The sequence below is a fragment of the Maylandia zebra genome, linkage group LG13 (genome assembly GCF_041146795.1).
Source record: "Maylandia zebra isolate NMK-2024a linkage group LG13, Mzebra_GT3a, whole genome shotgun sequence".
NCBI lineage: Eukaryota > Metazoa > Chordata > Actinopteri > Cichliformes > Cichlidae > Maylandia > Maylandia zebra.
In genome coordinates, this window is record NC_135179.1 from 9,352,285 (window position 1) to 9,364,494 (window position 12,210).

General features: G+C 39.4%; 1 protein-coding gene across 1 annotated transcript in view; it reads right to left on the reverse strand.

The window, feature by feature from the left end:
• Positions 1–126: 126 nt before the first annotated feature.
• The window catches only part of ppp3r1a (protein phosphatase 3, regulatory subunit B, alpha a), a 31,120-nt gene continuing 19,036 nt past the window's right edge, over positions 127–12,210 (reverse strand). The window contains exons 3-6 of the mRNA XM_004553445.5: positions 5,863–6,039; positions 4,609–4,668; positions 4,024–4,208; positions 127–2,501 (exon numbers count right to left, since the gene is read on the reverse strand). Coding sequence (XP_004553502.1) covers positions 2,454–2,501; positions 4,024–4,208; positions 4,609–4,668; positions 5,863–6,039 — 470 coding nt within the window. The 3' untranslated portion in view covers positions 127–2,453. The remainder of the gene's footprint in view (positions 2,502–4,023; positions 4,209–4,608; positions 4,669–5,862; positions 6,040–12,210) is intronic.

Here is a 12,210-nt window from a genome sequence, read left to right on the forward strand (position 1 = left end):
AAAAAAAAAAACTAAACGAAGCATGTGTGTACTCTTCTTTCCTGGTGAATGAAGATACAAGTCTAGTCAGTCACATCTTGGTCAGGTTTAAAATAATAATAATAAAAAAAGGACAGTCAAATAGAATACTTTCAACATTTCAAAGTTTATTTAAATTTTATTTTTCATACAGTATCAAGTTTCCAACAGTCCCACAGCATAAGATGCAGCATGCAGAAAAAGGAAAAAAAAAGGTTCTCAAACTTAAATCTTCTCATATCCCCACACAAACTAAAAAGAACCCAAGTCCCTCAGAGAAAAGTAGCACTTACAAACTAAAGCGCGGTCTGAACTATACAGAGAACAGAGAGCCAGAACTGCATTTAACAAATACTTATATACAAAAGGAAAAAAAAAAAAACATCAAATTTTCCCCTTTAAGCTGAGTACAGTGTGTGGCAGTTTGAGACAGGATCAGATATGCAACTTTTACTGGAATCGAAGCATCTCGCTGACCCGGGTAAAATACAAAAAGTTACATGTAGTTCAGTTCAGTTGGATTACCTCTCATAATATGTGTACATTTACCAAAGTTTGGCAACATCCATATTGTATACCATTAAATTCTTAAATATATTAACATCACCATCCATGTGTAAACAAGAGGATTATTTCAAAAAATTGATCTACATGCACAACAAAAAATATACTTCCATGTCATGCAAGCACAGGGAGGCCCAAGCCGTGCAGAGCTTTGGGATAGGGGAAAAATAGAGCACTCCAGATGCACATCTCTTGACTGAAAACTGTTGTTCAAACCAGCAGTTGACCTCCAAAAGCAAAACCAAAGCTATCCCAATGCTGTTTGCAGTAGGAAGCATTTTCCCTAGAAAATAAAAATCTGGCTGAAGTTATGTTTTTTCTCCCTGTTAGTAGGTCAGAGGGTGAGAAAATGAATTGATTGTGACAGAAAAAAAAGTGGGAGAAGAAGCCAACTTTTGAAATGTACACGTTCAAAGAAAAAAAACAAAAAACTACAATTTACAGTCTACCCATTGCACACTCGTTATGCCAACATGTTAAGATTTTAAGTGTTTGTGTTGCGCTGAAGAAAACTGACCCATCCTGTGCTGTACTGAGACGTATTCAGAAGGGCTCATTGTTAAGCAGAGGCAAAGCCATCTCCACTTACGGTTAAATAAGCTGAGCACACTTTGATTACCTAATATACACATACTGGTTAACAAAAAAAACAAAAAAAAAAAAACACGCTGCCTGCAGATAAGTCTCTTAAATTGCTATGTCCTTGCACAAATTGTAATCTCACCATTATTCACTCTCAGTTCTAAGCCAAGTCCGTCCAGCCTCTGTTCCTAACATTAAAGTCTTGAAATACTAATGATTCCACCATCATTCATTAGTCAGTGTGAGTGCAGAGCTAATCTTTGCATTGGAGATTGTCTTAAAGATGCACACTGCTCTATGCAAAATGCTTCACAAGAGTAAACCATGTATCAGTTTGCAGCCACAAATTATTTTTCAAAAGACATTTTCTTGGCATTAATTTTTCTATCTATAATTTTATAACAGGAAACAACGATTATCTCCAACAATATAAACACATTCTTAAGTATAAATAAAACTACCACTCTTAATACAAAAAAAGAAAGGAAAATAAAACTGGAGTTGCTTTCCTAGGAGTGACTGGAAGCTTTACCGGTCTGCAAAACTGCGTGCGTAAGCTAAAATGGAGAACAAAAAAAAAAAAATTATTTTGATTTGCTTCTAATATGACTCGTAGTCGAGCAGTTGGAAGCGTCACGAGCCCATTTGTCTGGCATGAATGACTGCTGTGATGATGGGTAATAACTTGGACTGGTTTTCTGGATATGTTCTGGTTGGCACTTCATACCCTACACTTTCTAGTTGTGCTGCAAGTCAAGTGTTAATACACTACACACTTCCCCTCACGAGACAACCATAGATATACTTGTATTTTTTTTCTTCTTTATAAAAAACAAGAACAAAAAATAAATATCAAAAATAACAATTAACAAAAAGAAAAAAAGAAAATGAAAGGATGAAATATGAACAAGCCAACCAGCCTCTTCACCGCATCCCCTTCCCCCCCCTCATCCAAAACCGGAGATGCTCTTGCGAATTACAAATAGATGTCCTTCAGTCTCTTAAAGTGCTACGACCGGGTTATTGAGAGGATTTACAGTTCAATAACACTTCAAAGTTGGCTTCACGAGGCCTGTGTTTTGTTTTGTTTTTTTCTCAAAAAGAAAAAGTGGCTTCACAGAGAGAGAGAAAGAGAGAGAAAAGAAAGAAAAAAAAAGAGAGAAAGAGAGCGAATACTTCCATTGATTTACACAGAGAGCGTTTTGCCGGACGTCTTGAGCAGATCTTCAGAGATGGTGGAGAAAGCGAGAGTCGAGGACAAAGGGGGGGATTCAGCAAGCGGAGAGCGCTCACACATCCACCACCATCTTTTTGTGTATATCGAGGCCACCAACCACCTGGATGAAAGTGCGAAAGGAAGGAATAGAAAAGAAAATCTTTAATAGAGTGCTGTTAGTGCTGTGGAGGTAAGCATTAAAGTTCACATAGTTTAGTTTTCTTTATAAAGTGCCAATTCACAACAACAGCACCCGAGCTTTATATTTATATGCAAAATTTATGAATAAATTTTGATATGTGCTACGTTCAACAGTAAAAAGCCAAAAGTATTAGAGAAGAAGCTAACAATCAATCATCTCTGATGAACAACATGTGGCAAGAGTGGAAAGGAAGAACTCCCTTTTACCAGGAAGAGACCTGCAACAGAATCCGTCTCAGGTTAAGGCACCCATGCCCAAACAAGACGGCCCCTTAAAAACATTTTGACCTGCACAATAGAAGAACACCAATGTTTGGTACTGCTATTTTTAAAAAGTTGTCATCTTTTTATTACTGCCATTAAAAGGTAACCTGTTATGACCTTATATACTGAGAAAACAACTCAGTGTATTTTTAACTGACTAAAAATAAACATGTTGGTTCAGAGGGTAAACAGATTACTGTACATTACCTGTGAATATACGGCCTTCACCTCATTGTAAAGTGATTTCATATTGGTAACGTTTCATTCACCACATAACCATCAACAAGCATGTCAGTTTCACTATGAGTGACCGCATCAACAACAAGTTCTCGCTGTAACACTGCTGTGGAAATGCCGAAATGTAACAATGGGATCAACGGCATCCTGAGAAAATCTACTAAATTTATTCTCTTATTTTTACACACTTTCTCTTCCGTTGTTACTTTTACACAAAGTTGCTAATACTACAAAGCAAGAATAAAATCATGTCATGGAGCCTTTTCCTTGAACCTTGAAGTGTTTGAGCTGCACTGCTTCGGTAAGAAAAAAAAACTGATCTAATACTCTCCTGCACCACTCTGAAAATACACTCCCACGAGGACAGAGCCATTTTAGTTCATGGCTCCAGAGATATAGCTGTCAAATGTGGGGCTCATGTCTGTCAGTTGGAAGTGGAGTCTTTCATTTTAGAATATGTCTCAGAGCAAAGCCATTTCCACTGGGGTCCGACAACAGACGAGTCGGTGTATCACACTTTTCAACAAGATGACACTAATTGTATTGAGAGAACTTCATTTGCATCTGTGATCTTAAATTAGATAATTACAGCCACATACTTTCTAGTTAGTTTATGCATATCAGTACGACAGCAATGAGAATATTGATCTGGGTCAGCGCTTTTACAAACCAAATAACGCTCATCACTGCCAACCTTAAATTTGCTGGATGACACAGATCCTCCTACAAATGCCGTAAGTACACACCAGGCTATGTTTACAGCCCTTGACACCACATTTCAACAAGGAAGTGTGAAACTGAAACCCAATGCCGTTGAGCCTAAGCAAAAAGTGTTTGTGTTTCCAGAGTTTTCCGCCCCTTTGACATTTGCTTCCAACATACTAGGCTGCATCAGCACAAATGTCACCACCCCAAAATACCCCAGGAGGGCTTTGACTTACTGCACAGAACTCTTCAAAGGATATCCTGCCGTCTCCGTCCTTGTCTGCATTGATAATGGTCTTGTCCACAATCTGCTGGAGCTGCGTGTCCTTCAGGTTGTTGCCTACCATCATCTTCAGAACCTGGAAGAGCTCGCCATTGGAGATGTAGCCATCCTTGTCCATGTCATAGATCCTAAAAGCAACTGTGGTGCAGGGAGTGGCATGGGGAGGGGAGGGAGCAGAAGCACAGGTAGTTGGAAGTCTAAACCAATCAGCCTTTATTATATATAGTCTTTAACTCTTCTTTAATATTTAAATGGTTGTTTTTTTTCCCTTTTTTTAAAAAAGAAAACTTGACTAGCTCATGAAAGGTGACCCAAAAGGTTAACACTGTGCACTATAAAGGACATACTACCCCAAGGGAATTTGTGTTGCAGCAGCAAGGTGACGTGAGACAAACAGAAGAGGGGAGTCACAGGGGACAAAGCCCCTGACTGGTTTTACTCCCAAAGCAACAAAACAAATGGATGTGCTTGAGGATAAGAAACTTGTTCTACTACCCATGGCTACATGTGACTTAAGCGAAGAAGCAGCTTTACTTACATCGAAGCTTCTGCTCTTTGTCCCCCTTAACGCTGAACTGTGAAACACCCTCGATAAACTCTGTGAGAAAAGAGAACAGAACAGCAATCAGTGCTGTAGGTTTACAGCTAAACCAGGCTTCCCACACAGTCCTGACTTCAACATGGCATTTTAGAAACATCTCGATTTTATGGAATTTGCTCTTTAAATAGTATATTAAGAAAAACTTACACAATACAGAAGCATAACAACATCAAGTTTATTATCAAAACACAGAAGAGCTCATTTATAGACAAAGACATACACTGTTCTGAACTGTTCATTTGTTAAACTTGAACTTTATGATGATAATTCTTTTCATTAACTCTCTCTCTATATATGTTTTTTTTTCTTTTTTTGTGGAAAGTGTTACTACTGTACAGAAGAATGTCCAGGTTGCAAAGTCCACAGATATCGAACCTGGGCTATTTTTAAGCCTGCACTATGACTGAATTTCCAAGATAGTGGCACATTTGTAAACATGCAGACCAATAAAAGCAATCCTTATCTTTATGCAATAGGGGCAATTCCCCATCATGTGTGAATGACGTGTTCAGAATGTGGACTTTGTGCCCCATTGAAATGCAAATGACCTTAAAAGCAGGTGGCAGAATATTTTAATGGACTGGAAACAAAATAAAATAAATGGTTTTAGCATTGAAAACCAGCAACAGGTCTTATTAGTGGAACAGGATGCTGGATTCTACAAGACGGAGAGGAGCTGAATGAGCTTGTTGGATTCAAGGAACTTTATTCAGTCTTGTTTTGTTTTTTTTAGATGTGGCACATAATATGGCACACATTGTAGTATTTCTTCAAAGAAATACTACAATATGTGCCATATTTGCAGTGGTATTACTCTTAGTTATTGTACTGGCTGACCCAAGCTATGTACTGTAGGCTATTTCGCACATATCTTTAGGAAGCCTGGATGCTACTGCTTTACATAATGGTGAAATATGAATAGTCACTATCAAAAATGAATTTGCAGCACGTCTCCTCCTATGTTGTTGCTTTTTTTGGCTCACTGCACACCAGGCCTCCTGTAGCAGGCAGTATCTATTGATTCCATGTGTTTAGGTATGAGAGTAATACTTAAACCATGAGTAAACTAGAAGAATGAAAGCAAAGCAAACTTCCACTTAAGAACCAGGTTTGTTGCTGAAGTCACAAATGTGTAAAGGATTTTTTTTACTGTTAGTCAAATCCCCACAAGCAGACAGCTTTATTGCATACCTTTAAAGTCCACTTCTCCATTCCCATCTGTGTCGAATATGTCGATAACCCTTTGCACCAGTGGGTTCTGTTGCAGCTCTGGCAGCGACATGAACTCCTCCACGCTGAGTGAGCCAGAGTTATCTAGGTCGAGTTTCTTAAACCTCTTCCCTAGCCTCTTAATCTCATCAGCATCGACTGGACAAAAAGAAAAAGCAAGAGAAGACATGGGTGAGACATTGTCTTTCAAGACATTTAGCTGATGGCATTTTCTATCTTGTTAGATAATGAAAATTATGAGCAAACAACCACAAGTGTGCACGTGTCAAGTGCCTGACAGGCCCAAGTTCTATACAAGAGCATGAGGGGAAAAAACAGCTAAAAAGTGACGATGACAAATGCATAGTGCACTGTGCACCTGCAACAACATTAGCCCAAGACTGAGCAAACAAAACCAAACAAAGAGCAATAAATCAAACACACAAAAACACTAAGTCAGAGGATATTTATGCTACCAAATAAATATCATTATAAATCTCCGCATGAAATGTAGTCATAGATTTTGATGGTCACCACTTGTAACTAGGTCAAGGACACTACCTCTAGCCTGCAGAGGCCTGGACTACCTGCTACTAGCTGCAGACCCACAGTAAGCATGGTACAATTTGTTCTGCTCTTTTCTAGCCATACCTGAAATAGATGCAACTACAAAACAAAGCTCCATTTGGTAGCAAACCTAACATGAAGCAAACTGCTCCTGCTCTGAAAACACTGCCATGGATGTAGATGTTTTTTAAAAAATGAGTAAAAGGCAGAGAAATGAGAGCTGACAAGAAAGAGTGGAGGAGGGAGTAACAGAGGAGTTATCAGAAGAGCGACACAGAGACGAGTACATAAATATAACTTACAGCCTTTGTTGTCTACTTGTGCTTTTTTATCATAAGGGGTCTGGTGGATCTTTTCTTCCCTTGCCATGAGAAATAGTCTCCACTCCCCGGCCAGTATACTGAGCAATGGTAGTAGTAATCCACAAGCAATCACAAATCCAGTTGTTAATTACTATATAAGCTCATTCACAGAGAGTCAGGTGATCATACTGGCCAACCACAAACTACTACTACTTTACCCACTTTAATATGAGTGCTAAATGGCACAGGGTGTCTATTAAACTTCACAAACAGCTAACAGAAGGAAGAGTCACAATCAAGAGGTGTGACAAAGGTTATGAACTTATTCTAGTCACGATCAGGTTTAATTTCCTCCACAAGGCCATCCAGTTTAGTTAAATGGCAAAGACAAGATCGACTTAGGAAGAACAAGCTTTGTGGTGGTAACTGTAAGGAGTTACAGTTGGAATTTCTTGTAATTCTTGATGTGAGCACAGTTAGTGAAATGTAATAACCACTAAAGATACAACTGTCATCAGAAGAGTAAGAACCTGCATTCAAACTGACGCAATGTAGGGAACATACACATCTCATATTTTGGCTACGAAGCTCTAAATGCACATGTGAATGTCTGGATTCTTACAGGATGTTATCCTATTGTTCCGCTTTCTATTATACGATGCAAAGAGAGAGACGGAGAGAGACGGGTGTGGGTTGTGTTTTGGGTTTCAGAGCTCGAACACGCTGTGCTACATCAGCTCGATGACTAATCAGAGTGCGAGTGTGGTGGAGGAGTAGGGGAGGAATAAAGGAGTGAGAGAAAGACAGATTGAGAAAGTTGGAAAGGACATGACCACAGCAGCAGCCACTGCTGGTTGCAAGCAAAGCTTTACGTGAAGAAAAACAATACACTGTTGAAATCCACTTTATAAATATTCTTTATGGGTCCCTGCAGCATGTGTATCTCATCATCATGATAAATGAAAAAATTCATCTAGACCAACACCGTGAGCCAATAAGTTTTGATTTAATGCTCCTCTATTGACCGTTAGTGATTCTGTGTTCTTTCTAATAATAAAGCACATGACAGTCACATGATCACAAATTGAATTTTTATAGCACCTTCAAGCCAATAAAATTCAAAGGGCACTGAGAGAACAGTAACAACATTGTATATTGTAAATGACTCAACTACAGAACTCTGTTCATTGGTCCTTGGAAATAAAATATAAAATCGCATGTCAAATTTCCCAGGAGACTAAAAATATGTACAAATCCATTCAAAGCACTTAGAATGTCTCCAAATAAAGGCCGTCTCCAAAGCACAGTGCAATATGCTTGCCATATGGTGTACTACAAAGCTGGAACAATAAGCAGATCAATTAATTAGTCAGTTGTGCCAATTAATCATGAGCAATCTCATTACAGCTTTCAGCATCTTTACTATTACACTGTTAATAAACTATCCATGTGCTGTGTAAGTATGTGTACATTTAAATTAATGATGTCAAAGCCACTCTGATTTTTCCCCTGTTTAACAAATCAAGACGTTAGTCTGCATCAAATATCCACGACATCTGAAAACCCAGATTTATTTCTAATGAGAGGTCAGCGGTTCACTTCACTTATATGTTCCCGATATGACAAATCTACACACAAGAACACATTCACAAGCTGATAAAGACCACAGGGTGTCTGTGTCTACCAGGCACAAGTTATCGGAGGCGAGCACACGGCTGTCCTGCGACACAAAACACTTCCTTATCAGCGGCCTCCTGTTTCCTGTGCCCAGCAGATGACACCATCTTAGCTCATAACCATTTAGCCCGTGAAGGGGTATCAATGCTACAGATAGGCACCATATTGTGTTAGTACGGTAAATCAAAGCCATGTTTGAGATAATCTGTCACACAGCCGGACAGGTCTTTTTTCAGGGTGTTAAATCTTAGTATAGATACTTCTGACACACATCCAATAGATCTTGAACACTCCACGTTCTCCAAATTAGATCAAAACCAATAGCAAAGAATAACTCCGGGCAGCCCTCTCTATTAGTTCATCAGTAACTTTAAAAATACAGAGCACTTGTCACCAAATATCAGACTGTCAATTTTAGAGTTTAATGATGGGTGAAGTAGGGAGTGTTGAATCTGCATGAAAATTTAAACACATCAATTTAAAAAAAAAAAAAAAAAAAAAATCATCGCACAAAAACAACACTACAAATGCTTTATTTTCTCTACGATAAAAGAACAGGTATGTTTACAGGTGCAGGCTGCAGCCTGACTGCTCATTAGTTTGTCATCTCTTGAAGTTCAGGGTCTGGCTGCTGGGCTGGGGTCAGAATTCACTCAGCTTTAACATCATACTGGGGTCTTATCTAGCTCAGTGTTAGCATGCTCTCTCTCTGCGTGCAAAGAGCCAAAGTTATGTGTACATAATGCAGCCGTTTCCATCCTGGATGAAGTTTGCACACCACTCTCTCATCCTTTTGTGCAATAAAAATAAACATAATGGCCATATCCACGCTGCAGACTCTGCCACTATTTTCCTCCTTTGGCACACAAACAGAAATCAGCTGACTACAGTGCAAGTGGAGGTGGAACCAATAAAAAGGATCGTTAGGCACTCAAACTAACAATTCCAAGAAATTGAACTACTGGGAATTGGCTCTTGTAGAGAACCGGTTCTCGATTCCCATTCCTATTCTTAACAGAAATCTTGTTAAACAATCTGCTTTTTAAAAGGGTCCACAGAATCAACTAGTTGTATTTGTAGTGGCACACTGTTCCAAAGGCTGGTGTCACACTGAAAGGCGCCTCCGGTCGTTAGTCATGTGCAAAGAAGAACTAAAACTTTGCAGCAACTGTGTGATGCAGTTGAATCTATGCCATTTAAGGCAGTTCTGAAGGCAAAAGGAGGACCTCAATAAAAAGAATAATAATTACTTGCCTCAGAATTCCATACTCAGCTTTGTAAGGACACAAGGAAAAACCGTTCACAAAACCGTAACCTCAAAGTAACTCCCTGTCTCTGTTTAAGTTCCGTTTTGTGCTACAAAGTCAGGTTAGTAGGATAAGCTGGATGCAGTTCTGATGAAAAAGTACTGTGACATTTACAACACATAAACTTTGGCGCAGCCGCTAAGCAGGGAACATCTTAACACTGGATCCAGATCCCTTGTTGCTGTCAGGACCTGCCGAGTGAGTAGGTCCATGTATTATTCATGGAAGCAAGGACATCGGCCTTCCTTTTCCAGTGTCACACCAACAAGCCCCATGTCTGCTAGATTCACACACAGAGGGGAACCTACAGAGCCAAAATTAAAAATGTAAAAACATATTGGTTTGACTTATCCAACATATGGGTCCATCTGCTATGGTCAAGTGGTAGATTCCTGAAATCATATGGGAGCTGGAGGTTTAGCAGCTGATGAACAAACAAACAAGGTTCGTCAATTTAACTATTCTTATCTCATGTTCTTACACAAACTCATTCTAGTATGATTAAAAGTGAGCGCAGTGAAGAAAGTTGAATTTCTGAGCTTTACAAACAGCCTCTCTCCATTACAGAAGCTAAAAACCTTAAAATGTGGCACAATGATGTGTACCAAATCTAGCTGCAAATGAGGCATAGTTTGCGTACGACAGCAACAACAACTGATTCCCAAAAAGGCTGGAACAAACTGTGACTGGCAGTGGTCACATCCAGCCTGAAATGACCACGCTGGATGGGAAAGCGTCCTAGGTGTGAGAGCCACCATGATAAGATGAAATGTTCTTGGATTTTATTTTATTTTATTTTTTAAATTGCAACAACACCTGTAATTACCATCAACGAGAAAAGTGAGAAGTAATGTTGCAGAATAAACGATTGAGATAAGATAATACACCATACATTTCCTGAATGGGTTGGCACATCTTACTCGATTTCACACAAAACAGGATGCTGTTGAGCGACTGGCTATTAAAGCGTGTGATAAAACCTTCAACCTTCACTTTTGCTATTCACTTGCCTTCTTCGCGACCTTTGGTTGTATAGGGAAAAGAAAGAGTCATGCATCTAAGCCCAACATCAGACCTGCATGTTAAAGCCTGTCTTTGGCAGCAGAGAAACACAACAAGGTGGGTGATGTTGAAAACTCGCATTCAAACACGTACATCTGCTGTGGATTAAGGTGTAGTGGAGCTACATGTTTGCTATGATGACAGTGTCTAGTAGATTACTTTATACATTAGTTCATATACAGCACACCTTTGACAACAAGATGATTTCACTCTGGCATTTTTACACTTTACAGAAATTGATAGGGATGGTTTGAAAATGACACGTCTGTGCTTACCTTTACATTTATTTCGAGCAGAATAATATACTGTTGGATGCATTTTCATGTAAAGGAAGTTTAACTGAAATATTATCAAAAATGTTTTCCTATGTAAAGAAAAATGCTTTTCTGAGGTCTCCATAGTCACAGAGGATCCTCACACTGCTTTGCTAATGAGCATCTCTGAGGGAGACCCAATGTAACTGTGAGATGATTATGATAATCTCATATACTCCACCACACAGCACACAACACACACACACTTACTTCCATAAACGCTGTATGCACCCTTAACTGTGTTACTAGGCAACTGGAACCCGTTAGCCCCCTAAAGTAGCCCACACACAGACACACAAACAGACACACACACACACGAATATTTAAATAATTGTTCGGGAGGTGTATGCATGAAAACACATGCATATGTAGATGTCATCAGCCTTTGAGGGCACACAGGAGGCTAACATACATAAGCATTACTTAACAAAAAATAAATAAATCTGCTAAGGTCGGCCAAATGGTCCTCCTTCTGGTCTACAGCACACAGCTCGTCCTCCATGGCCTCCTGTACGGTTAGTGGCATTCTTGAGGTATGTGTGTATTTGTGCGTGTCAAACATTGTTAAATTCACAGCGCGCATATCACGAGTCATCTGAAAATGCAAATTCAGCCGATAAAAGAATAAATCTAAAGCAACAAAGGGTACTTTTTATATGAAACTGTCTATCAGAGTAGCTGCACAAAAGGTTGGTCTGATCACAAACTAAATGCTCTACCTAACTGTAACAAGATAGCAGTCAGACAGCGGCACAGCTGTGTGAAATGGAAATCTGCTAAGTGCGACTGGCTTCTCCACCCCATTTTTGTTTAATTATAAAAAACACAATGTTCCCAAAATATCACTAATGAGTGTGTCCTCTTAAGCATGCTCGGCCCTAAAAACGGCTCACCCTGCACATTAATGGAGACATGTGACTCCATTAACGCAGCTAACCTGAAACGAGGCAAACGGGGCAGGGGAGGGATGCAGAGTGAAAATTCAGTTGACATGTTAGTGAGGATCACAGTGCACATTCTGCCATATACAGCTGTCAAGGCACACAAGGTGAGGTGTGAGGGTTCGCAAATATGAAAAGGTCGCATGCACAGCTCAATAAT